Genomic DNA, 26,824 nt, shown 5'->3' on the forward strand with positions numbered 1-26,824 from the left:
AATAAAGGCTAACTCACCTTATCATATCTTATCTTATCAATATTTCCTTTCTGTCTTCACACACAGGTATCTGCAGGAGACTAACAGACTAATAAATTGGGGTCCACCCCATGCTGCCCTATGGTGACATTTGAAGAGACCTGAGCTAATTAAAGACTGAAAACAGGGATAGTTAAGGGCCATCTTGGTTGCCCTTTAAACACATTCTTGCTTGTATAATATTATCTCACACAAAATATGCAAAAATGTGTACAATATCTATCTATCTATCTATCTATCTATCTATCTATCTAGATATATGAACACACATCCTGTAGTTGTGTGAGGCAGAGGGGCGGGGAGGGGGCGCAGTCGGAGCTCACAACCATTAACGACCACCGACAACCGGGAACCCTCCTCCGGTAAGCATCACAGCGTCTGGTGACACACACACACGCACACACACAGCCGGGGAAGATGGTCGCGGTGCAGACGTCCCCTAATTCGTCCCCATCGGCGGAGTGGATCTGCTGCCTGGATAAAAGGTGGGTGAAAGCACTACATGACCCAGTGCCACGCCGCGCATCCCCACACAGCAACGATTGTGTTGTCTCTGCCCTCTTTCATTCATTCGCGTCAACGTGATTAATCGGAACCGGTGATCGCTGCGTGTGCAGTGTGTGACTGTGCAATAATAACGTGATACGTCTCATTTTGTTTTAGTATATTATCGGTGTCATTTCACTAAATAGACACCACTTGTCGCCCAGTTGTACAGACTGCAGTGCATAACAATACACACCGATTTTTTTTTTTTTAAATTCCTGTTTTTGTATCTCCGGTCAAAAAGGCGTTGGTGGCTTCGAGGTTCACTGTGGTGTCTCTGCACTGCATGGCTGATGATGAGACGCACATGGTTTATCTCTGCCTGCTTGAATCAAATAGCCATACATTTTTAAAATACAACTGTGGCGTGTATGCTAGTGATTTGAATAAAATACTAGAGGCCAGCCAGCGCAGGCAGTGTATTTTTTTCTCTCCTCCTCCCGTTTATCTCACGGTGCTGCATCAGGCTACGTTAGTCTGGGCTGACTGAACAGATTAGAATAACCGAACATCCAATTCACAGTTTGTCTATCAACAGCTCAACAATCCAAAAGCTGCAGCGATTAGAAAATCGTTTAGTCCACACTGTGCCTGCCCAATTAACAGTAAAGCTCCCTTACTGTGCTGAAAAAGCTCAGGGAGAGGGCTCGAATAAATAAACACGATGAAGAGCAGCACTACAGTAATTACTCTAGATCATAGGTAGTGACATATATGACATGCACAGCACAGCTCACACACACACACACACCCACACACCTATCTGACACATCCTCACATTACCAATGGCAACCTGAAGCAACCATCTTGTCTCCTAATCCTCACCTGGAATAAAACTGAGTGGATAAATGCAACTATTTGTCACTGATAAGGGTATTGACAACACGGCATTATACTTTTTAACCAGTTTAACTATTAATTAGTCCTTGGGTTATTTTGGCAAGTAATTGATCGGAATATAAATTGTCAGAAATTAGTGAGAAAGGCCTCGTAGCTGTCCAGAAGCCCAGTTGGCATCTTCAGATTTACAGTGTAAAAATCAATGAGTTGTTACCATAAAAGACACATTACCACCAATAGTCAACTCGAGATGCTGGCGCCTTTAAAATCTCTGAACATTCTTGCTTAAATATGTTTTACAATCTGTAATAATTTAGAAATGGTTTAAGTTCCAGATTGCTGCAGTTTTAGTTGCAAATATTTTGAACAATTTGCTCAAAGTAGCGTATGCTTTTGTAAAAATTCAAAGGGTGGTGTGATCTTTGTTGTGGTCTGGTGAGCAAATGGGGAATATGATTGGTTGCAGACTTACAGCCACTCCCTATTTAAGAGGGCTTCTCTTTGGCATAAGCCAGTAGCTTGGTGGTCTATCACAGAAACACTGCAAATAAATGTGGTTTTCCAAGTTCTGTTTGCAGCTTTGATTGAGTGTGTCCATCTCCTGCTCATATATCTCATAAAATAAATGTGCAAAATGTTTTGTGTTTTTTTTCTGTTTAAGTCATTGTGCTGAAAACATCTACCGAAATTAAGGCTAGAATAATTATGTTGGAAACATAAAGTCACCAGTATGCAGTATTAGCTGGATGTTCATAAAGACACTGGGAACTCTGCAGGATCTTACTGTAGAGCACTCAGTGCTTTTAAGCTATCCACCTCTTATTCAATCAATATCCAGGAGTGTGTGTGTGTGTGTGTGTGTATGCGTGTTTGGGAGCTTTCATCTATGCTAACTGTTGATGTGAGCAAGTGAGGAGTGAGAGGCAGAGAGGGGAGGAAGGTGAAAGAAAGACAGAGGTTAAGCTACGACTGTCTGTAATATATCTGTCCGAAGACATTTATTGCCGGTGGCTGTGAAGTATGTGGGATAAGATATTATTTGCTTTGTTTTCTGTTGACCCAGGAGTTAAATAGATGGTGCACTCAACGCACACACAGCACCAAGCCAGATCCAAGTTTATATTTAATGCCTTTTTTATTGCAGGAAAATATTTTTGTCTAGCACTAGGGTGACATATCAAAGTAGTAAGTCTTAGCAAAAGCAATTCCTCATAGGTGAAAGGTATAAGTGCGCGTATTATGTAGGCTAATTTGCAAATCTTGCAAAGCTTGATGAGTCATTTCTAACTCTAATTGGTCATTTGAATGCGAAGTGAGCAGGGTTTATGCTACTCAGTGATTTACCACCATCTCTGGTTGTTAGTGGTGATGCAGATGAGTGTCAGAAGAGGTTCTTGCATACAATCACATAATCGGTGTTGCAGTAATGTATTAATCCACCAGGCGAATAAATCTGTTTGTTTTGAATCTGTGTGACACTTTGACAGGCTGCCACAAAACAACCTCTGATTTATTTGTCTGTGAACAGTGAATTTTTCCAGATGGATGTTTCCTGAAACAATCTGCAGAACCTTCTGCTGTCTCTTGGTTTTTGTCTTCAGTGTGTCACGCTGGTCGATTTGTTAATCCTTTGTTTGTGTGTGTGTATTCGCACACGCCATAATTTGTGCTTGAAAGCTGAGATCTCTGCTGACACGAAGAGTGGGGGAGGGAGAGGGGAAGGCTGACAAAAGGAAGAGGTCGAGGAAGAGAGGAGACGTGAAGGGAGAGTGATAGAAGGTGAACAACTCTCAGGTCACATTCTTCTCTCACCAGCGGGGGAGGCAGATTCCTCCCGACAGGAAGCGAGTGAGCAAGCACAGGTTAGTGGTAAAAAGGGATAGGGCGAAGACTTAACCAGGGGACGATAACTGACAGAGCCGAACAGTTTTACTGTAGACGCATATGTGAAGGGTGGTGTTTGTATTACCCATTCAACCCTGCAGAGTTCACCTCCCTGTCTCTCCCTGTCGTAGTGTGGGAGCCCACCTGTCTCAACCATTAACCCAACCTACTCTGGGATATGACACCCTGTTGAAGCACCAAGGGCCAATACACGAGCTGTAGGTGGATGAGTCAGAGACCAAAAAAAAAAAGAAGTAAGAGGAAAAAAAAGACCCACCTTTAAAAGCTGTGAGCTCGTGGCTGATATGTGAATGGAAGATGGGCTGTGGCAAACCCTTCCAGGTACAGGTACATTTCATTGCTTCGTGACATACGTGCTCGGTGTTTATTACCACACGTACCTACATGTGAGTAAAGTGGGAGTCAATCTTGCCTTTGAGCTTGCAGAGCAGACGAAAAGGGATAAATAGGGCGTTTGGTATGTGTAAGTGGTGGCACTAAATGCACCAGGAATCTGTGCCTCTAGTGAAAGGGAGAAAAATGGGTTGCATTTGTCCCTTTCAGTCTTGCCTATCATGTTCTAAAAACGGGCAAGTCTTGAAAGGGAGGAAGAGAAAAGTAGATGGAGATTAGAGAAAGGTTTAGAAGAAGCAGACAGAAAGGAGCGAGAGCTGGGAGCGAGGGAAGAGGAAGGAGATGAAGCAGAAGAGGGGACTGAGAGCCTCTCATCTGTGAAGGAAGAGCCCACAGTGCATTAGCTATTCTGTATGAACACACACATATATGCACACACAGACACTCACACACACGTGGAAAGATGAGTCACTATCGGGAAAAAAGGGAAAATAAGTGAATGAATGGTGCTAAGTGCAGTGTGTTACTCTGAGACATTTTGGCTTGGTATTTTTGCACCACCACGTCTCAGAACAGACTGTTTAAGCTCGCAGATCAAACTTCTGTGTGTGTGCCTGCTTAGATGTCCAACAATGACTTAGTTGTGTGTGTGTCTGCTCAGATTTAAGCGCATTAGAAAAAGCAGCAGTACAAATGAGATCTTACATCAACAGCCTGTGGGGGGCCTGAGCTGAGAGAAACGGTGCCTGCAGCTCTTCACTGTTATCACTAAGACACCAGGCAGAACAATGAAGACAGCGTGCTCTCGCACAAATATTCATAGATAATATTATAACAATAGAGCAGCCTTCATACTTAAAGGGCAATATCGCTGCTTTCTCACGGTTTAGTCCATTGACTGATAATTGCAACTGTCTAACATGACTGCTAGTGAAAGCATACTGCAGGATTTTGATTGATTTGCTATCGTTCAGGCTGAAATAGACCTGAATAAGATAGATAATCCATCACGCTGAACAAGTTACATCATGCCAATTGTTTTTTGCATAACCACTTATACACCTTTTTAACGCCTCGTGTGGGTTTAATGGTGGCTCTTCCTCTGCGCAGGCCTTCGGAGCGCTCGGGAGAGGACGTGGATATTATTCTGACCCGACTAAGAGAGGTCAAAGCCTTCCAGAGGTTCCCACCTCCGCTCCTACTGCAGATCTGTGCCTGTGCCTTTTATGAATGCCTGGAGAAAGGCATCACGTGTACGTACACGCACACTCACAAACACACAATACTGACAGGAATGTAAAATGATGTCTTTGATGCTGTTGAGTTTAGTCAGGCTCTAAAGGATTGGAGGAAATCATCATACAGTATATAATATACCTCTTTGTCTCCTAAGGAGAGAGCACAGTAAGACTTATGATGCACTGGAATGCAAAAATGTGCCTAACCTTCTTCAATGCCTGTTTTTAACTAAATTGTACAATACTAATATTATTATTATTAATTGTTCCTTGTATTTGCTTTTACTTTTGATTATGTTGCTTCATCCTCTGTGATTTAGTTCCACTGTGTGTCATTTTCCCCAGCTCTCTCCACTTCCCTGATACCACTATATAAGTATAAGTATACTATAAGTATACAATATACTTACAGGAGTAAGTATATACAGTGGTATCCTCCCATTACTCTGTTCCTATTGTTTCCTAGATCCAGTGTGTTTTATATGTTTTCCATTTGGACTTCATGCTTTGTCTTTTTGAATTTTCTGCAAACAGAGGATTTTAAATCAATCAGCCAATATGTGATTGAAGCGCAGCTTTAATTCAATGGGTTTAACAAAAATATTGTGTCAGCTGTTTAGGAATTACAGCCGTTTTTTATTCACAGCCCCCGTTTTCAGAGGCTCAAAATTAATTGGACAGTCCACCGAAAAGCAGTTTCATGGCCAGTAGGGGCCTGTTCATGTAATTTCATGACAAATTAAACAGACATAATATCTGGATTTGATTAAAAGTCTTGAATTTGCATTTTATAGCTTTTCACATTCATTTTAAATATGAAGCCCAAAGAGTGTCAGTGCCAGTGAGGGAGGCCATCATTAGGTTTATTTTGTTTTGCTTTCAGTCTATCAGAGTGATAGCAAAAACGTTAGGGGTGGCCAAAGTATTAATGTGGTGTAAAGGAGGACTGCATTGACCAGCTCAGGATACCAAAAGGCCTGAAAGACAACAGAAGGCAATTAAAATGGATTATGATAGAAGTATTTCTGTGGTTAAAGCCTCAATTATACTTTCTGCATCCATGAGTCTGAGAGAGTCCAAGTGATTTAAGTAAATTTCATCATCAGAAGATGAGCGCATGTGTCTGTACACATAACGGATTATAATCAAGGCTTATGAAAAACAACGTCTAGCCAAGTCAAGGACACTCCTGAGGAATAGGTGTATTAGGGCATGGGTACATAAGGCTGACAGTGGAACTGGGTCACTATAGTGTTTATTGATGGTGAGAATGCTGATAGATGATAGAAGCAGCAGGATGAACTGTGAAGTGTACATGGCTGTACTCTCTGCTCAGATTTAGAAAAATGCTGCAAAACTGATCCAACAGTGTTTCACAGTGCAAATAGTTAACGAAACAAAGTATACTGCAGAAGCAACCCGAGAGTTTCTCAAGGCAAAGAAACTGGATATTCTTCACTGGCCAGGTTAGTCACATGATCTCAACACAACAGAGCATGCTTTACAATTGCTGGAGACTTTTAAGTCATAGAGAGAGAGGCACAAACAAGCGGCAACAGAAGGTGGTTGCAGTAAAAACCTAAATAGAGCATTTAAGGGAGGAAATACAGCATTTGGTAGATTTCACACAGTCACTGACTGAAAGGATTTTCATCCAAGTGTTACAAACAGTCCTTGTGTTTAAAATCTGTTAGTTTGTCCAATTAATTTTGAGCCTATGAAAACGGGGGATTATAAATAAAAATGGCTTTAATTCCTAAACCGTTAATGCAAATTAAAGCTGAAAGTCTGCATTTCAGTCACACCACAATTGTTTGATTTAAGATTCACTGCAGTGATGTAGAGAAGCAAAACTACAAAAATGGTGTCTTTGTCCAACAAATTATGGACCTAATTGTATATCCAATAAATACTTTTACTGGTGTAATTTAATGATCACAAACTCAAGACAATATTTAATTCAGCTAGTTTAACACCAAACCTTTGCTACAAGTGTCAGCGTTTTGCTTATTTGAACTCAAGTCAATTTATTTTCAGTTAAAGATAAAAATATTTAATAGGCTTTCCTTTATAGGTGCATTTATAACTTTTTCACACACATTTCTGTTTGTTGCAAATATATTTATTATCCGTTTATCATGATATCAATAGATTTTTGGCTTATGTCTCTTTCAGCAGTGATTGTGGTTTATCATCAGATGGCAGGGCATGTTTTTCTGAGTGCCTTTGTCTTAGTGACGTTTTTCATCAGCTCTCAATGTGGTTTAATGTATTTTACTGTACGCAGTGTTTCGTCAGGGAGACATTGGCACCAGCTGGTATGCAGTCCTTTCTGGCTCCCTGGATGTCAAAGTGTCAGAAACCGCCAACCACCAGGTGAGAGTCATGTGATAAAGTTCAAGTCACACTGAGAAACACACATGAATAATGACTTGGATGCTTTTGGATTCTTTAGTTTCCTTCCTATTTTTGTAAAAATATCAACCATGAATGTAATGTGACATTCATGGTCGATATTTCCTAGTGCTCTCATATATTTTCTATCAAACAAGATCCTTTGTAAGGGGCTTCTACTCTGTCTCGTATGTTGGCGAGCTGACTTTGTTCGACTCTTTAGCCTCCATTTGTGCCTCCCTTCCTAAATATACCAGAGCAAAACTACCACTGAGAATTTTGGCTTCCTCCTTACTTTAAACCCTCACTGTGAGAGCGTGGAAATAGAGTTATACTATACATGTAGTGGGGAAGAATGACAAGTGGGAGGAGAAGGAGAGAGGATTTGCTTCGAATGAAAGACAGCGATAAGAAGCTCCTCTATTGTGAGACGTCCTTTTCATGTATGTAGCCCTAAAGTGAAATTGGTGGCCTACTTTCTGTGGCTATATTTGAAATGTCAGTTTGGACAGCTGAAAAGGTTTCCATAGCAAGCAGTGTATTTGTTTGAACCACTAAGCAGTGAATATGCGCGCCTTGCTTCCCTCTAGCCTGCCCAATTATATACAGCACCAAGAGATGTTTGTCTTACAGTAAACAGCAGTTGCTCATATTTGGATTTATTTGCATTCATTTGCACATATTAATCTGTCTGCTTTCCATGTCTGTCCGAGTTCATTAAAATAACCTAATACACATTGCTTGTAGCTACTGCTGTATAATTTCACTGCGCGGGGATGCACTATGCTGCTACAGAGCACATTTGCTCAATAACAAATACTCATCTGTTATAGAAACACTGTAACTAAAAGTTGTCATGTCTGTGTGCAGGATGCAGTCACAATTTGCACGCTGGGGATTGGGACAGCCTTTGGGGAGTCGATCCTGGACAACACGCCGCGCCACGCTACCATTGTCAGCAGAGAGACCAGCGAGCTGCTCCGGATCGAACAGAGGGAGTTCAAGACTCTCTGGGAGGTGTGACATGAGATGGAACTTCATGATTCTGCATGAACTCCATTGTAGAAAGAGCTTTGCTTTTGAGACTTTTTATTGTAATTGTGCTTTTAACCACAAGAGGGCTGTCCACCATTACGGTGCCTTTTGCAAACCTATTAGTTGTACACTTTGGGTAACTGCACAGTGATTTATTTAAAGTATACACACAGTGACAATAGTGAGAAAAATCTAAACACGATTAGTTAAATGATTCCTTTTTTATGTCTTTTAATTGGATTCACATTTCCTGCTTGGAAAAATACGGGTATTCTTAGACTTCCTTTAGCCTATGAGTTGATAACAAAATATTTTAATTCTGAGAAATATTAAAAGGATGATTAATAACATTTTAAATGCAATCTAAATGTTGTTAAGCTGCTGTAGAGAGGTTGATCTGTTTGAATAGGTACAATTTTTTAATGGATATGCTTAATAGTTTCGGTTTCTCAAACTAAAATGCTATATACAATCCTAAAATTGCTATTACATTTTATGTTTAGGCAGGTTACACACATTCCTGCAATAACAACGCTGCAAACAAAAGGATCTACTGTAATTCAGTGATCTGTATCTGCATGTCTGAAGTAAAGTTTTCTGCCTCGGATGAACTGTCACATTTCTCCAGTGAGGCAGCCATCAAAACAAAAAGCCCAAGGACAATTCTTTTAAGAAACCAGAAGATGCTCACTAAGTTTTCAGAGTATGTTTTCCCTTAAAAAGAGATTTACGCACTTTTTAAGGGAGTTTGCATGCTCTCCTTGTGTACTGCGTGGATTCTCTGCTGGCTTCCTACCACAGCACATGACATGCACATGAGGTCAGGAGATGTGAATGTAAGTGTGGTTGTCTGTCTTTGTGTCTTGGTCCAGGGTGTTCCTCCTTCTTTTGCAAAGTGACAGCTAGGATAGGCTGTAGCCATAATACTATATACTCTATATTCAGTAACTAAATAATGCGTGATAGTGTGATAATATATACAATCTTATTTCACACTCTTATCTAAGCTGAGCATTCATTAACATGTTTAAACATGAAAATGTTTAAACATGGTAAGAGAAATAACATTGAAATTTACATTACTGTGCAAAAATCTTGAGCCACCCCTCATTTGGTTACGTAAGGAGCCAGATTTCTTTCTAATGTTAAGTTGGTCTAGTTCTCCAGACTTTCTGAAGTTCTTTCAAAGTTTTTTTCTTTGGCTATTGGCTGCTTTTTTTTTTTTTTTTTAACTCACTCTCAGTCCAGTCTTTTTACTGTACTATTTCCATGTTTTTATTTTCTTTGTTTGTTAACAATAAGAATCAAGTTCATGAAGTTAAACATTAAAAAAGTAGCTAACTCAATGAATGAATCAGTGTTGTGTCAACAGACAACTCACTTTGGTACTAGCAGCCTGCCACAAAAAATAGATAATTTCCTTTATATACATTTATTAAAAAAAATACCAAAAATTACATAGTCAAACAGGCATAAAACAGCATTTTTGCACCAATAAAGTGATTCCTATGAGCTATTAGCTGAAATCTTGGTAGATCTTAGCCTGGTGTGAAAATTGTCCTAAAGAAATTTTGAGGAAACGGGACAAGTGGAGAACTAAAGAAGAAGTGGAAGGCTTAAAAACTACAGATATACTATATTACAGGAAGGTCATGTCCTTAAGAACAAATATGTCAAAAACAGTACCAGAGAGCTGCCTCAGACCCTTCAGCTGAGTTATCTGAAGCTCCATCAGAAATGATCTAAGTGAAGGAGAAGGTAAGTCAAGAAGTTATTCTTCAGGAAGGGAAACAGGAAAGTTAAGCTGAAGTATGCCAACTCACAGAAGAACATGGTGGAGGCTCTGGCATTGTGTTGGGGCTGCATTTCAGCCAGTGGTGTTGGGATCTTGTCAACATTGATGGAATTATTAAAGCTGAAAAGAATCATCAGATTTCAATGCAACAGCAATAGCAAGTAATAGATTTGGTAATACCAGATATTGACTTTCGATCTCATTATAGTACTGTGCAAAAGTTTTAGATAGGTGTGAAAAAAAGCTGTAAACAAAAAATGCTTTCAGAAATATAGATGATTGTTTATTGGCCCCAAATGTATTCTGCAGCAGAACAACGACCCCAAACAGACAGCCTAAGTCAATATCAAGTATCTTCAGCGTAAAGATGAACAAAAAGTACTGAAAGTGATGGTTTGTTGTTTGTTTGTTGTTTGATGTGTGTGTGCATGTGGTATTTTATTGTGTGACCCTCCTTGGTCAGCTTTGTGTGCTTTATAAATAAAATAAAAATTGGATTTGACAACATATGTCATTTTGAAGATGTAAAAGCTCACAGTCAGCTGATATACCGCGTGTTGCAAAGAGTTACTATATCGCACAAGCTACTAGTATGAACACTCACACAGCCTTGCCCCGAGAGATTTGGCTTTGTAGTGGATGCCTCTCTGTGGGCCTCCTTGTTGGAGTTACAAGCTCCATTCACTGTTTCTCTCTCAGAGAGGAAGTCGTGGCAGAGCTGGGCAGCACTTCACTGTAACGTCACAATGAAAGACTGTGTGGTCTGAGCTGCTATTTGGTCTGACAGGTGGTTATTTTGTATCGCACAATCCAAAAAGCCCACTTTTTTAGTTTTTCTCTTTCCGACCCAGACTATGGTTCTCATCTCCATCCAGTGATTGTGAGAAAACAGTTGATTTTTTGATGGTCAGAGGTTCTTATTTTTAATGAAACTGCAGGTAATTGACAGTTTGGTTATAAAAAATGACTAATTTCTGTCTGGTGTTTTTTCTTTCTTAATTTTTTGGGCCTTTAAATCAGATTTTAGGACCCCTCTCGCAAACAATTTTATCGATCACATTGTTTTGATTTATCTGGTCTAAAAAAAAAAGACTTTTTCCCGTGTGACCGTGGATGAATTGAAATTAAATTTACTCAAATGTGATTCCTCCATTTTGTGCTACAGGAACACATGAGACCTAGATAAGACAATAATTGGTTATTAAAGCGTGTGTGCCATCGTATTATTCCGCTCGTAGAGTGTGTGTGCATGTGTTTTTGACTAAGTGCACTCTGTCTGCCTCTCGGCTGTCTATTTTAAGGACAGTGGACATAAAACAGAAAACATGGCCTGAGGTTGTTGTCTTTTGTTCGTTTTTTTCCCCCAATCTTATCTCCAAAATATGGCTCTCTGTGTTTTATGTGTGTGCCCGTGTGCAAGGACTAATTTGTGTGCTTGTGGTGGAGACCAAAAAGCTGCAGGATGAATGCAGTCATGTGTTTGATGAAAGGATGAAAGAAAAAAAGCGCTGCTCCATAATTCTAGTAAAATTGAGATCAAAAAAAGTGTTTGAATGGGAAATAGCCTACAGACATGTTTTTATATGTAACAATTACTGCTAATAATTAGTTGGTCTGGACTGTGGTTACTTCATTTCTCTTTTCTGATTTATTCCTGTGCCCCTTTTCACCTGCTCTACATTTCTAATGCCAGCTTCCCCTCTCTTCTATTGGCCACGTTTCTTTTGTTAGCCTCCTTCCTTTCCTCCTCCTCTCCAACACTACTTCTGCCTTTCCCTCCTCTGACTACTACCCCCTTTTCCTACACTAGAGTAGCTCAGTAATACAGAGACTCAAATCACCCTGGTAACCTGTGAGAGAAAGTGGCTTGGTTCCTGGCGTGATCGCAGTGAGAGAGGGTGAGTGAGAGGGAGGCAGACAGTGGGGCGACTGTGTGAGTGGAAGGGAGGAAGAGAGGGGAGAAAAAAAAGGAAGAGAGCAGCTTGTTTTGAGCAGGATGCTATCCGGTGGCGTGTGTGTGAGTTGTAAAGGAGCAGAGGGCAGCTCTCTGGGGTTTCAGTCCCTTCAGTATTAAGCAGCTGAGTGTGTTAACTCAGGTGAGTTGGACTCCTTGACTTTAACTGTGTCTAGTATGTAGTGTGCAAAGGGGCCATGCACTGTGTCACTGTAATCTTTGCTTGTATGTTTTTTTTGTTGTTGTTTTTTTACAGAATGAAACTCCCTGGAATCACCTTTGTGCATTTTTTACTACTGACATGAAATGTTTTAGCTTCACTAGCTTCTGGATCGAGTGTGTGCAAGAAAAACACGGATGGGGAAGCGTTTGTGTCTTTAGGTCAAACAGATGCTCTCTCTGTTTCTCTTCCAGTGTGTGTGTGTGTGTATTCCTGGCAGTTGTCAGAAAGCATGGGTTGCTTGATAATGACCTTGCAGAAGAGCAGTGGCACATTCAGACACAAAAGCTCTGGCTCTGTGTGTTTCATAGTCTTTGCTACAGAAATGTACAACTGTAAGAACAGCATCTGTACACATCAAGCAGTCTAACCCTTGTTTAAATGCAGTGTGTGTGTGTGTGTGTGTGTGTGTGTGTGTTATATAATGTTGTTCTGCATGTAAATGATCTTGGTTGTACAAAGGGCTTTGTTTTGAGGGGCACTTTTGTGTTCAAGCAACATTGTGCGCTTTAGAGAGAGAGAGCTGGAACAGGAATGGGTTTTGATGTTTAAAAGATGTTGGTGCTTTATAGATGATACCCTGCTAGAGGTGTTTTCAAGACTGATGTGGCCTCTGATGTGTGTTGCTCTTTAGAAGTATCGTCAGAGCCTGGCTGCACTGTTGGCCCCTCCTTATGGAGCCATGGAGAGTGGATCCAACAATGACAGTGAGTAGATGCACAAGTGGACACACGGGAATAGAAAAAGACACTCTGGGTGTTGCTTAAATGTTTATTCAATGAACGTTTTTATGCATACAAACATATTGCAAGTAATAAATTGGAAATGTGCAGCAGATGCACGAAAAAAGATGGAGACTTCTCTATGATGACTAAAAACAGGAAGCAGGAGCTTTCCTTCCCAGCCTGTTAAAATGATGGATGAGTCTATATTGTGTATATGTAAATATAAAATGGTTATGTTTCTTTTTTTCAAGTTGCTATACAGTGCTTTTTTGCTTTTGTGAAGCAACATCCTGTTGTGCTTTAGCATTAATCTTTTTTTTTCTCCTCAGGACTCACAGACAAAGACAACATGAATTCAGACTCTGCAAACAAAGCTCACAACAAGGTAAACGTTTCCTCCTGATTAGGTTTTCAACCTAAATGAAGTTCTTAGATTAGTTTACTGAGAAACAGGCCCAGCCTTAAGTTACAGAAAGCATGACTTAACAAAACTCTAGACCATCATAACCTGACTAAAAAAACCCACTTTTGTCACTGCTTGTCAAAATATCTCTAGACAGAAGTTTCTAGACAAATTTAGAACTGTGCAAAAATCAGCTGAGCAGTAGTTTTTAATGTTTGAAACAATGCTATTAATGTATTTTGAACTTAAATATTTTCCAGGTTAAACCTTTATACATTTACATGTGCAGTTAAGACTCCTGTTTTTCCATTTTCCCCTTTTTTCGAGCCATATCTACACTGTTTGCAACTTGAATGGTAGATACATGAAAACCTGATAGTGATCATAATTGAAATTAAAAAGATGCAGTTAATTCAAATACGTAAGTAAAATAAGTAAAAATAAGTAGTCATTACATCAGCTCAATGTTTTGTTTTTGTTAACATCCGAAACTGAAAGTAACTTGAATATTTCTCGGAAACATGTCGTAAACCGGTCCACGGGGGTCATAAAATCGAGCTGTTTTTAACGCTGCATACTTTCATGTTTGTGAATGAACCAGAGTGCCAGAATGAATTTTGGAAGTGCGTGTATTTTCTGAGGAGAGACCGATGATGACTCACAGCTGTGATGCTCTGTAGTTATGCTAATGTTAGATAATGCATGCACACAGAAGAAAGATCCCATCTGCCCAATTAAAATGCCTTCCTTTGTTGTTTTCAGAAGCAGATGTGTATGTGTGTGTGTGTGTACACACATCTGTCATTTTCCCTGCTGTCTATGCAGGTGCGGTCTATAAAGGATGTGTCTGCTTGTATGTGCTGTGTGTTTTGATACAGTTTTACTGTTTGAGTGATCCATAGTATATGTGAGCAGCATTCAGAATTTTTTGCGTTGATTAAATATAAAACCTGAGCTGATCTTTATCTAAATCATGATTATAGACACACGCAATATAAGCAAACTGATGTCAGACATTTTTTGCACACACAATTCAGGCTACTGAATTCTAAGTGCTACTTGTTCTGTGCTACTCAAAATCAGATTCTCAATTAATGAGATTTTAACTGTGAAGCATGGCGGAGGGAGCATTATGTTAGGGCCTAATTTGCCAGCTGAATACTTAGCCGGCTTGCCGTCATTGAGGGGAACAAGAAGGAATTAAACATTTTATTAATAAAAGTTTTACACGAGCATGTGAGGGCGGTAGGCCATGACATGACACTAAAATGTGCAGTCAGCCATTTTTTGAGGTTATTTAATAGAAAAAAGAATGTTGTACTCATAAATATATTTGATCAGTGTGTGATTATGCCCAAAAAACGGATGCATTGTCATAAAATTAGAATTAAATCATTAAAAGTACATAAAGGTGGGCAATAGTTTGTGGAAGCCGCCTTGTTGCCCAGCTATCCTGAATAAAGTGGCCAAGATGGACATCGCCGTTCTGAATAATTGCATTTAATACACATATACATATACATATACATATGTAGCACACCAAAGGTAGAGGAAAAGAGAAGTGGTAGATGTTGTGTCATAGAGTTGTTTATGATTATGCACTTAAATAGGGAGGGATAAGAAACCAGAACTCAGTTAACAGCAATCTGCAATCTATTGACATCTAGCGGTGATATTTTAAACACTCTAACTTTAAGGTTGAGTACTGCAACAATAACAATAAGAGGAGAATTTATCTTTTGGAATACCTGTGTTGTGATCTTAAGCAAACTGAGATTTTGTGGCTGTTTAACCAAAATGTCCCATAAATATCGATGAGCAAGAGCAGTTTTATGGGCGCGAGGCTCCAAAATGACTCTTCATCACTGTGCAGAAGCTACAGGAAACATCTGATGGTTATTGTTGCTGCTAAACAAGTTACTAAATTCATTTCATTTCCTGGCCTGCACTGTGAGTGACTACTCAGTGTATCCAATAAAGACACAAATGTGCATTCTTACTTGAGTCAGATTGCGATCGGACCACAATCCTGGATAAATAATGGTTCCCAAAATTCTTCTTGCCAACACACACCACTTGAAGCTTGACCAACAAAATTAACAATCAACATGATGGATTTTATCACAGCCTTATTTTACAAAAAAATATCAATCTAGTCAGTCAGAGCTTTAGATGGACTAGATGAAGTCACCTAAGCCGATGTCCCTGTGTTCTGCAGATCCCCTCAGAGAAGCTGCAGAGAGCTGGAAAGGTTCTCCGCAACGCCATCCTGTCCAGAGCCCCTCACATGATTCGAGACAGGAAGTATCACCTGAAGACATACAGGTATGTGGGTCTGCAGTTCTGTTTGTATTTCTGTAAAACTATGTGCTTGCAAGTGCTTGGGGAAGCTTTCTGTGGATGTGGTGTTGATTTACAGAAAATTACATTAAGTATTTTTAAACCTCCCCACAGTAAATATACAGTAAACAGTGTGTTTACATGTGTATTGCAGACAGTGCTGTGTAGGCACAGAGCTGGTGGACTGGCTGGTGCTGCAGAGCGCCTGTGTGCTCACTCGCTCCCATGCTGTCGGGATGTGGCAGGCACTACTAGAAGAAGGGGTGCTAAATCATGGTAATACTTAAGTCTGATGTTTCTCATCATGCATATCGTTGGGTTCATTTCTTTCCGTGAGTCATCTTAACATACTAAGTCAATTCCCAAACCTCAAAGCAGCTGAAAAGCTGGGAGACGTTCTTCACACTCCACGCGTAACTTATCGTTTAGAGCGTAAATTAGAATAAAGTGTTATTGAAACTTTGAATTGCAAATTAGTTTTAGACTAGAGCCAGTGTGTCTCCATTTGACTCTGCGCTGGAATGTGAGTTTTGAATCTAAGCATCAATCATCAGGGAGGGTTTCTCTTTGAATGCTAGAGTAAGAATTAATGAGTTTCCAAGCATGGATATAAAATATAAATTGAATCCAATCTCAAAGTCCTTCACTTCAAAGAACATGGCTGAAATGTTCTGAGATGAGAAAACAGTTCATCTGTATGCACACTCGTTTATACTGATGCTTTGACTGTGTGCTTCTCTGCTCTCCAGTGGACCAGGAGCTCGGTTTCTATGACAAATACCTCTTCTACCGTTTTCTTGACGATGAGGAAGAGGACACACCGTTACCTAGTGAGGAGGAGAAGAGGGAAAGTGAGGAAGAGCTGCCGGAGACCATCCTCTTTCTTGCCCAGATTGGCCCTGATGCACTGCTGCGCATGATCCTCAGGAAATCGTCAGTATTACAGATCCACTCTTGAAATACAGATTCAAAATACATTAAAAGCAACAATATCTGGCAATATATTGTTGCTTTTTATGCAATAATTAACATTCCCTTCCGATACCAGAGTGCTGAAGTGTTTGCTAATTGAACCCAGTCATATCCAATCATACCAACATTCTTCATATAAAGTACTAAGCATGTGAAAGAAGGCAGAGATCATCTGTCATAAGTAACTTTATTGATGTGCATGCATGAAGTCTTTATGGTGACTGCATTGTGACTCGCTCCTTTGTGTCTGCAGGCCTGGTCAGAGAACAGGCGATGACCTAGAGATCATCTATGACGAGCTGCTTCACATCAAGGCCTTAGCTCACCTCTCCAACACTGTGAGTTAGCTGGTGTGCCACTCTTTTACATACACTGTACAAGATGCCAAGAACATTGTAGTACATCAGAACCCCACAACACAATCTTTTCATGTTTAAAAATGGAAGAAGAAGAAGCTGCTACACTATTTATCTCGACAGTGTGGTGCTCAGTCTGTCCTGTGCTCGCAGGCATTTTCCATGTGCAGAATTAATTAAATGTGTACTGGAACCAGAAGTACTTTTGTTGTTCTTTTTTTTCTTTTATGCAATCACATTACTGCCATTTGGAAATGTATATTACACCATTAATAGGTCTGTAATAACTACAGAGATTATGAAGGTGTATTTTTATTTGGCAACAGTAATTTACCTACTTTTAGGTCACTTTTTATAACCTTTAAAAACCCTGATCTGGGCGTCTTCGTGTTTAGTTTCCATTTTTGTCTGCAGGTCAGCAAAATCCAAGAGTTTTGAAGCAGTTTGTTTTGGTTTGCAGGTGAAGAGGGAACTGGCGAGCGTGGTGATCTTTGAGTCACATGCAAAAGCTGGAACTGTGTGTGAGTCTTCTTATGTCACAGAATACGTTTTTTCTTCTGTTAAAAGGTGGATGGTTTTTCAGTCTGTCAGACAGTGCTGGTCCCCTGTGAGGACAAGTTGAGGCAACTGAACTGAACCATCCATTTAAAAAAGGGTATCTAAGACTACTCCAGACAAAGTATTTATAGAACAGCACATCTATAGAACAGCACTGATCGATGCAGCAAAAGTTGCATAGATCAGTTTTTAAATTTCCATTAGTGCTATTGATTGCAGTGCAGTCTTAATGTGTATCTAATCTTTTAGCAGCTGGAGCATGCTTATAGAAACAGCCATCAGTGGATTACTCAGTAACACTTTATAATTCGACCTGTGACTAATTGTCCTGTAACTAAATGGAATTTCGATGCATTTTATTTGAAATCACAATATAATTATATTTACTTACAGATACTTAATGGATCATGTATAAGTAATTTTATGTAGTGCATGAGTAGTTTTAAAATGTTCTTAAAATTGTGTTAAATATTACTTACAGTAATTTACAGCTATATTGCAGTTTTGTTCTGCGGTGTTAATAAGGTACTGCTCGACAGTTTGCATATGTAGAGAACACAGAGATTTTTTCTTTTCTTTTTACTGTGAATAAAGAGTCAGTGATAATGTGGTGCTTGCAGCCAATTTTAAACTGAAACTCTAAATATAACCAACTCCTGACCAGGTTATGTGTTCAGCAGACGTTACCACGGTGATCTAACCAGGTTAAAAGAGAGAGCTACCTTCATTATAGCTAACCCATTAGCCTCCTCCTGTATGACACCCATCCATCCATCCATCCATCCATTCGCTTCCGCTTATCCTTTCCATGTAGAGAAAATTATATATTCTAAAAGGGACGTCTAAATTTAAAAATTGTGTTTGTGACTTGAGTTCTGACTCTAAGAGGGGAAACATGCCTCACAATTTGAAAAACCTCAGGTGTACAGAATGTGTGTGCTAGGACTAATATTTGTTTGTTTTTGTTACCTTTCAGTGTTTAACCAAGGAGAAGAAGGCACATCATGGTACATCATCCTGAAGGGCTCCGTTAATGTGGTTATCTATGGAAAGGTATGTGGGTGCGCTTGAAAGGCTTCCATCCATCTACCTGCTTATGTTCTTCAGTTTGATACTTTAATGTCGTTCTAGTTTTCTGCTTCATTTGATGATATTCAATCTGAATGTAATGGAGCAAAACATGCAGCTCATCAGATCTGCAAAGAGCCGAGCCGTTTTGTGCACCCTGTAGGGCTGGGAAACACCAGCAGTGAGTTTGGCAAACTCTGCATAGCTCATCGTGACTCATCACTGTGATTAACTGGCTTAGGGGATTGTACTCATACACCACACAACCAGTGTACAGACAAATACGCTGCGTGCGGATTGATCACACATGTACAGAAATGCAAAGATGATTCAGAAAGTTACTCGTCCTTTCCGATATTTTTCTTCAGATCTTAAGCTTGTAAACTGAACATGTGCCTGAGCTAGTTGTGTATTCATCTGTGTGTGTGTCAGGGTGTGGTGTGTACACTTCACGAGGGTGATGACTTTGGAAAGTTGGCCCTGGTTACAGATTCACCTCGGGCTGCATCCATCGTCCTGAGAGAGGACAACTGTCACTTCCTGCGTGTGGATAAGGAAGACTTCAACAGGATACTCAGGGTAGGCAGACAGTTATCCCTGATCTGATCGAAGATCCGTGAAGAAAAAATGGTGGAAACATTTAGTTATTAAAGCCAGGATCTGCTTTCATCCTTCCCAATGACTATAAATAAAGAACTGATGCAAGGCAGTGGTACACATGTGTATTTGTTTCACGTAGCAACCCTTTCTTGAAAAATGTGTCTGTATTATCAGGATCTGAAAATAGGGGAGGGAAAATATGCATCATCCTCTGAAGCTGTGTAAAGCAATAATGTCTCATAATGCTTTAATCGCTCATGACGCCGGCGCCCTGTGATGTTTGTCTCCCTCCTTTGACAGATGAGTGGTACTGCACTCATTTTGAAATATTCTGTTTCGCAGGATGTGGAAGCTAACACGGTGCGTTTGAAAGAGCACGATCACCCTGTGCTGGTGTTAGAAAAGAGTCCTCGAGCCTCCACACTGGGAAACATAAAGTATGTGTTTGGGTGTATACACACTGTACCTAAAAGTACTTTAAAACTGTGTTCGCAGTATATGTGTATTTCTCTCGATTTTATTATCCTTGGTGACCTTGGCAGGTACACTGTGATATCAGGAACTCCAGAGAAGATTCTTGAGCACTTCTTGGAGACGATGAGGATGGACATACATCACAGTGACCCAGGTAGCAGAGCTGAATGCACAGATTAATTTGGGATCATATGCTGTCAGGATAGTATATTGCAGGATACTCATAAACTATAGCATAAATTATGAATTACTGAAGAGTGTCTTTTATTAAAAAATGTTTCTAATGTGAACTTTAAAACAACAAATTGATAATTCAGTATTTTCTTTACTATAAAACACAATATTAAATAGGATATTCTGCTGTGGTTTGAAACGGTTTGCTGTTAAAAACAGGATTAAAACAAGTTTCAGGGGTTTACATGAATCTGGGTTAGACTCTGGATTAGTACTATCTACTGACAGGATGAATGCATTAAAGATTAAATATCTGTTCGTTTCTTGCCACTGACTCTGCTTCTTCTTGTGTGTCAGACCCAGCAGTGGATGATTTTGTCCTCATGCACTGTGTCTTCATGCCCAACAGCCAGCTGTGCCCTCTACTCCTGTCACAATATCCTTTTTGTCTTTAAAGTCTTTATTTCCTTCCTGCTGTATCTAAACTGTGTGTTTAAAATAAATAAACAGGTCTTGTGTCGGGTGCATAACCCTGGTTTTCTTCACGGTTTGCTGCGTAATGTAACAACACTTCCGGCGCCATTTTTAGATTGTGAAGCATCAGTTTCTGCTCCTGGAAGTGCTGAAGCAGCAGTTGAGCAGCTGTTCCCTTCACACCTTAGTAACAAGTTGTAATCCCAGTTGCACAGGTATTTCTTGCCTAAGCTGTTGTAATAAGTTTAGCACTGTTCAGTTAACTCACTACATCCCATGCTTTATTCATTTTTTTTAACATAATGAATGATCTCAAAACTCACTTTATTTTAATTAAAGCTGGTTGAAAGATAGTTTTTTAATTGAGCAGAAATGAAGATATAGATATGCATATACCTCTGTGTCTATTTACTTTAATGGTTCAGCGCTTTTCTATTTACCTTTAACCTTACGCGCACATACCATGTGACATCTCCACCTGGCTCTGAACAAGAGAGGTTGGAGTATGCACTTAACAGTAAAAGGAGAGCCCTGATTATGACCCTGCGCTGGGCAAACACACATACCTACCTAATACAAGAGGAACCTGCTGCCATCTTTTTCCTGGAGGTGAGCACGAGGAGCCTTTCAAATGTAGTAAATCACACAGATCCTCTGCATAGTCTGAGTGGTTCTTCCTCTCTGTCTCCGTAGGAGTTGTATGGAAGTCTATCCAATGACTCCCGGATGCTGAGAGCTTTGAAAGATTTGGTACCTGACCTGGAGAAAGTCGTCAAATTGCAGTATGTTTCTGTGGGCTGAACATTTATTGTCATTGCTTTATGCACACGCCAAATTCACTGTATCGCTTTTAATTTTTTTCTTTAGCTCCGAAGAGGCCAAAGCAACAAAAAAGGTATATCTGTTATATAACTTTTGATAAGATTTTACAGTCCACTTCACATGTCGGCTTCATCTGTAGTTATCTGGATGCTGTCATATAATTTATTCAACAGAAGACCCTAATACGACAGTTCAGCAACGGAGAGGAAAGGCTGCAGAAGAAACAGCCAATTAGAAATCAAGATGACAGTAAGTTCTGTGCACATGTGTGATTTATGTATTTTTTTTCCTCCTCATGTTGAACCTGAAGGAAAAAGACATTTTGACAGCAGTTTGCCAAGTTGCCTTGGAATGTGCTATTTAAAGTGGATTTTCCCATTTTCATAAGACAGATTAGATAAGAATATTCCCTTACCCTGCCTGTCATGCTGCCACTTGTGTTTGCACAAAAGGTGTGACAAAATCTTATGGACAGGTTGACAGCAACACGATTATTTTCCTGTCATTCATGTGTGTGACAGCTGGCTGAGGCAGAGAAAGACCCCAGTCATCACTCTAACAGAGATGGAAGGGCTAACTTAAAAAAAAAAAAAAAATAAACTTTTGATTTGATTGAAATGAGCCGGCTTTCATATTTGAATAATTCAGTCTGTGACTACAAAAAGGCAAAACCTTCAGTGGCTTTGTGAGCTTCCTGCTTCTTCATCTTGGAAGCAGCTCTTTGTCATCACAGATCAGGAGCTGTCACATACCATATCATTGTATTAATTTCACGTGTGCGTGTGCAGTCCTGTTGAAGGTGTACTGCAGCGATCACACCTACACTACAATCAGGATTCCCGTGGCAGCGACGGGACGAGAACTGATCAGTGCTGTGACGGACAAGCTCAGCACCACCGATGAGCTCCTGCTGGTCCACCTCAGCTCTGCGGGTGGTAAGAAAACAGATCATCTTAAACGTGGACAGGCGTTAACTTGCAGCATCATCTACTCGTAGATGATCACTTTTGTGTACCTTTTTAATAATTTGCACGTGATGGTGTCTTATGTGGCTGTGAAAGCGAATCTATCCCCATTTTTGTTACAGAAAAACAAATCTTGAAGCCAAATGATGTATCGGTGTTTTCTACTTTGAGCATCAATGGGAGATTATTTGCCTGTCCTCGAGAGCAGCTCAACAGTCTGGTAAGAGAGTAATGTTATGAACTATGCTGTTATTAAACTGCATTACCACCTAGAATTAAATCTTTTTGCAAACATATATAGAAGATACAAGAAATACACTTAGTATTTAGTAAAAAGTGGCCTCTAAGCAAGAAGATATTGGTTTTATATGCTGAGGTTAGTGTTTGTTTCTGTGCGCTTCAAGACTCCTCTTCCAGACCAGGAAGGGCCCACTGCAGGCTCCATGTCAACTTTTGAGCTGATGAGCTCCAAGGACTTGGCTTATCAAATGACAATGTTTGACTGGGAGCTCTTCAGCTGTGTTCATGAGGTACCCTGCTCACCTTTGTGTACATTAAGTGCTGCAAAGACTCTTGTTTTATAGTCAGAGTCAATTCTTTTTCAGCAGTTTTGCTTTTTCACAAACTGTTGTTAAACTGGCAGGATCTCTCAACCTGCTCCTCTTCTTGTTTCCTCTGTCTTCTTCCGCAGCATGAGCTGCTCTACCACACGTTTGGCCGCCAAAGTTTTAAACGAACCACGGCTAATCTAGACTTGTTCCTGAGGAGGTTCAACCAGGTCCAGCTGTGGGTCGTCACTGAAGTCTGCCTCTGCGGACAGCTCAGCAAGAGAGTCCAGCTCCTCAAGAAGTTCATCAAGATAGCGGCACAGTGAGTAGGATGTGACCGTTAATGTGACGCACATCACTATGTGAAGCATTTCTAGCAAACAGTAGAGGAAGATGAGCTCGATGTTGTTGGTTTTCACTTTGGTTTCTGCTTGCGTGCGTCTGTCTGCAGCTGTCGAGAATTTAAGAACCTCAATTCATTCTTTGCCATCATCATGGGGATGAGCAACCCTGCTGTGAGCAGACTGAGCCAGACGTGGGAGGTAAACTTTATTGAAAAACTGAATAATCCGTGAACGGTTATGCTGTGAACCAGATCTGCATGCTGCTGTTGCTTAAATCCTTGATTCACTGAGATGCCATCTGCTTTTCCTGACAGAAACTTCCCACCAAGTTTAAGAAGTTCTATGCTGAGTTTGAGAACATGATGGTGAGTTTCATTTTCAAGTCTATTGAAATTCATTATGCATAAACTTTTAGTTGTGTTCAGCAATGCTAATACTGCTGCTTTGGTCTTAGAAGTCTCCTGGAAATATTTTTTTTCTTTTTAAATGTCTCTGGTTTTCAGTGATGAGTATTACAAACAAAATTAGGTTCAAACCTGTTGTCTTGGTGACAGATGCACAAAATAATTGAGGGAAAATCAACTGCATGGCTGTTCACTCACCAGCACCTTCATTAGAAAAAACCTTACTAATACCAGGTTGGACTACCTTTTGCCTTCAGAAAAGCTTAAATTCTTTTTGCCGCAGATTCAACAAGGTGCTGAAAATATTCCTCAGAGATTTTGGTCCATATTGATATGACAGCATCACACAGAAGATTTGTACGCTTCACATCTATGATGTGAATCTCCCTTCCACCACATCCCAAAGGTGCTCCATTGCACTGAGATCTGGGGAATCTGGAAATCATTTTTCCAGTTTCATCATTTGAGCTTTCTGATGTGATTTGGCATCCCTGCTGGAAGCAGCCGTCCCTTTAAGTGGTCATAAAAGGATAGACATTGTCAGAAACAGTATTCATGTATGCTGTGACATTTAAATGATGCTCAGTTGGTGTTAAGGAGCCCAAAGTAAATATCCTGCACACCTTACATCACCACCAACAGCCCGAACCTCTGATATAAAGTAGGAAGGATCCATGATTTTATGTTTTTATGCTGAATTCTGACTAGCATCCTAGAAGTCCTAGAAGGAAGTTTGTGCAGTTTGTGAAATACTCAGATGAGCCTGTATGGCACCATCAACTATACTACTATATCACTTAAATAACCCTTCTTCATTCTGATTCTTGGTTTCAATTTCAGCAAGTTGTCTTGACCATGTTATCATGCCTAAATGCATGAAGTTGCTGCCATGTGACTGACCAATCAGATATTTGCTTCAATGGGCAGTTGAAAGGCATACCTAATAAAGTGGCTGGTGGCATAACAGTATGAGTTTTAAAGAAAGAAAGTGATCTATAAATGTATCTAACACCAGAAACTTGTTTGGCAATAGGACCCATCAAGGAACCACCGGTCCTACCGACTTACTGTTACCAAACTGGAACCACCGATTATCCCCTTTGTGCCACTTCTTCTAAAAGGTATGACTCAGCACAGGGCTTTACAGGGCTTTAGGAAGTACTTATTGAAGATGGAAGATTTTGGTTGTGCTTCATTTTAACCTATTTCTTTACAGATATGACATTTACACATGAGGGCAACAAGACATTCATTGACAACATGGTCAATTTTGAGAAAATGGTGAGTTCCTTTTCACAGAAAGAAGAGAGAGTAGTTTTATGCATGCAGTTTTCTTAGTGCCGTGTTGTTCTTCATTCATGTTTGCAGAGTATCTAAAGCCGTTTTCTGTTTGTTCCATCAGCGTATTATAGCAAACACAATTCGACAAGTGAGACACTGTAGAAGCCAGCCATTCAGTAAGTCTGCTTATTATTCATGAGCACACTTTTATCCTCTAATCTGCTGGCCTTGTAGACAGACTGTAAACAATCTTTCCAGTCAATGTCTTTTTTGTCTGCTTTATCTCTGCCTAATGTTAGATCCTGACATTTGCCAGCCAAACAAGAATCAAGCGGAGGTCCGGGGTTACGTTAGGAAGCTCTGCGTGATTGACAACCAGAGGGCGCTGACGCAGCTCTCCTACCGGCTGGAGCCTCGGCGGACATGAGCTCCAGATCCTCCACCACAACGCCTTCTCTGTGACGTTAGCATAAAAAACTATATAAAATAAATCAACACAACAGTAGCAAATCGCAGCATTCAGTGACTTTAGTGTTATTATGGACTATTAAGGACTGTGCCGTGAAAAGCCTCTTCTCCCTGAACAAACAGAAGCCGTTCAGCTGCTCTCTTGTCGCCGTGTCTCAGTCAACAGACTGAGGGTTCATATCGTACTAATTATTACTGTTTGGGACCTGTTAGATAGAACTGTAATGTATAGAACTTGAATCAATATCCTGCATGACTGAACTTCATAGACCTTGTGTTCTATACAGTGGATTTCTATCAGAGTGTCCTGTAATGTCGTGCTACCCCAGATGAGCCCTAGTTTACAATAAAGTACTGTACCTGCCTGTAGAGCAAACCGTTCTCTCCTGATGATCCCACTCATAGACGCAAAACACAGGAAACCCCACAAACTGTAGTGATCGAGACTCTTTGTTTACCCTGGTCAATATTAAATCTCAAAGAGCATACTTACTTTATAATCTAAAAAAGTCTATAAGGACCTTTGAAAATCTGTAGGATTTGATGTCCTTTAGGTAAATATCAGTGTCCATTAATTAGTTAGACACTTTAAACCTACTTAACAGAGTATTAGTCGGATTAAATCCTTAATGGTATTACCGGCAGTGTTCAAATGGGTCACTGTAGTATTTATTGTGAGTTTTATTTGGAATTAGGGTGCAGCCAAGCGTATAAACCATCCCGGATATGTTCTGCTGTCAGTTGCAATGTCTTAGATTTGGACCGACTGCAGCTACTGAGTCTAACTTACACTTTGAGGGGAAAATCTTGTCATCTCTACCAGTTGTGTTCAATCCATGTAATTTTATTTTTGTATATGTGCGTGTAGATTTTGAGTGCGTTCTTTACAAGTGTCATTCATTTTGCTTTGATCTCAGGAGCTTTTGCTGTGCTGGTGTGTGTTGAGAACTGCAGCGAGGCTGCCTTTTCCCAAAGCAGCCTCTAACTGTACTCTGTGTAGTCTGCCTTGTAAATAAAAATAGCTAATTTAACAGTTCTAATGGTTTGGTAACCTTCTTGAGACTGTGATATTTCAGTGCGTGTGGTGGAGCTGAAGGGATGATGTTGTTGGAAAGAATATCCAGCAAAAATCCAAAATATTTCAGCCACCACTGGAGAAGCCCGCCGCCGAGCTTTTTGACTTCACTTGACGTCTGAAGACAGGTACGCCAACACACGAGGCCTTAAAAACTAAAATGTGAGAGAGACTGGCATTTGCTTACATGTGACCTCTGTGAAATACAGGAACAGGGAGGCACTAGAGTGGGAACTGCTCAGTGTCATCTGGACTTGAAAAGAGCTGATCCCAGGAATACTACAAATGAGATAAACTGTAGTGTAAAGAGTAGAGATTTCATCCCTTCCTAGGAATGATAGAGGAGAGGAATAAGTGAAGAGGTCAAAACAGTTGCAACACTTGTAGGATAGAGGACAATGTTATTGCCAGGCCAGTGCATTTTGATTTGTGCCACTGACTTGTTCTCTACACTACAACTGCAAACTGAGTTGT

General features: G+C 40.2%; 1 protein-coding gene across 2 annotated transcripts; it reads left to right on the plus strand.

Moving 5' to 3' along the window:
- Positions 1 to 432: 432 nt before the first annotated feature.
- Positions 433 to 26,311, plus strand: LOC116316203 (rap guanine nucleotide exchange factor 4-like). 2 transcript variants are annotated; one of them, XM_031734720.2, is made up of 30 exons: positions 433 to 524; positions 4,774 to 4,916; positions 7,189 to 7,277; positions 8,166 to 8,312; positions 12,934 to 13,006; positions 13,354 to 13,409; positions 15,646 to 15,752; positions 15,922 to 16,043; positions 16,517 to 16,700; positions 16,993 to 17,077; positions 17,556 to 17,616; positions 18,630 to 18,706; positions 19,154 to 19,300; positions 19,664 to 19,758; positions 19,864 to 19,949; positions 20,327 to 20,405; positions 20,902 to 21,052; positions 21,137 to 21,225; positions 21,311 to 21,338; positions 21,439 to 21,514; positions 22,054 to 22,200; positions 22,353 to 22,450; positions 22,635 to 22,760; positions 22,922 to 23,100; positions 23,230 to 23,320; positions 23,437 to 23,487; positions 24,560 to 24,647; positions 24,743 to 24,807; positions 24,929 to 24,983; positions 25,107 to 26,311. In XM_031734720.2, exons 1-30 carry the CDS (start codon positions 457 to 459, stop codon positions 25,232 to 25,234), a joined length of 2,991 nt encoding a protein of 996 aa, XP_031590580.2. In that variant the 5' UTR covers positions 433 to 456; the 3' UTR covers positions 25,235 to 26,311. The 2 variants fall into 2 exon arrangements, with proteins under 2 accessions (XP_031590580.2, XP_039457720.1); XM_039601786.1 differs by lacking the exons at positions 433 to 524; positions 4,774 to 4,916; positions 7,189 to 7,277; positions 8,166 to 8,312 and adding an exon at positions 12,040 to 12,221.
- The last annotated feature ends 513 nt before the right edge of the window (positions 26,312 to 26,824 follow it).

This window comes from Oreochromis aureus, linkage group 18 (assembly GCF_013358895.1).
Source record: "Oreochromis aureus strain Israel breed Guangdong linkage group 18, ZZ_aureus, whole genome shotgun sequence".
Lineage (NCBI taxonomy): Eukaryota > Metazoa > Chordata > Actinopteri > Cichliformes > Cichlidae > Oreochromis > Oreochromis aureus.

Coding starts and splice junctions, on each gene's coding strand:
- LOC116316203 (XM_031734720.2), top strand. CDS start 457: ATGGTCGCGGTGCAGACGTCCCCTAATTCGTCCCCATCGGCGGAGTGG. Junction 19,301..19,663: donor ACTTCAACAGGATACTCAGG/GTAGGCAGACAG, acceptor TCTGTTTCGCAG/GATGTGGAAGCTAACACGGT. Junction 22,201..22,352: donor CCACCTCAGCTCTGCGGGTG/GTAAGAAAACAG, acceptor TTTTTGTTACAG/AAAAACAAATCTTGAAGCCA.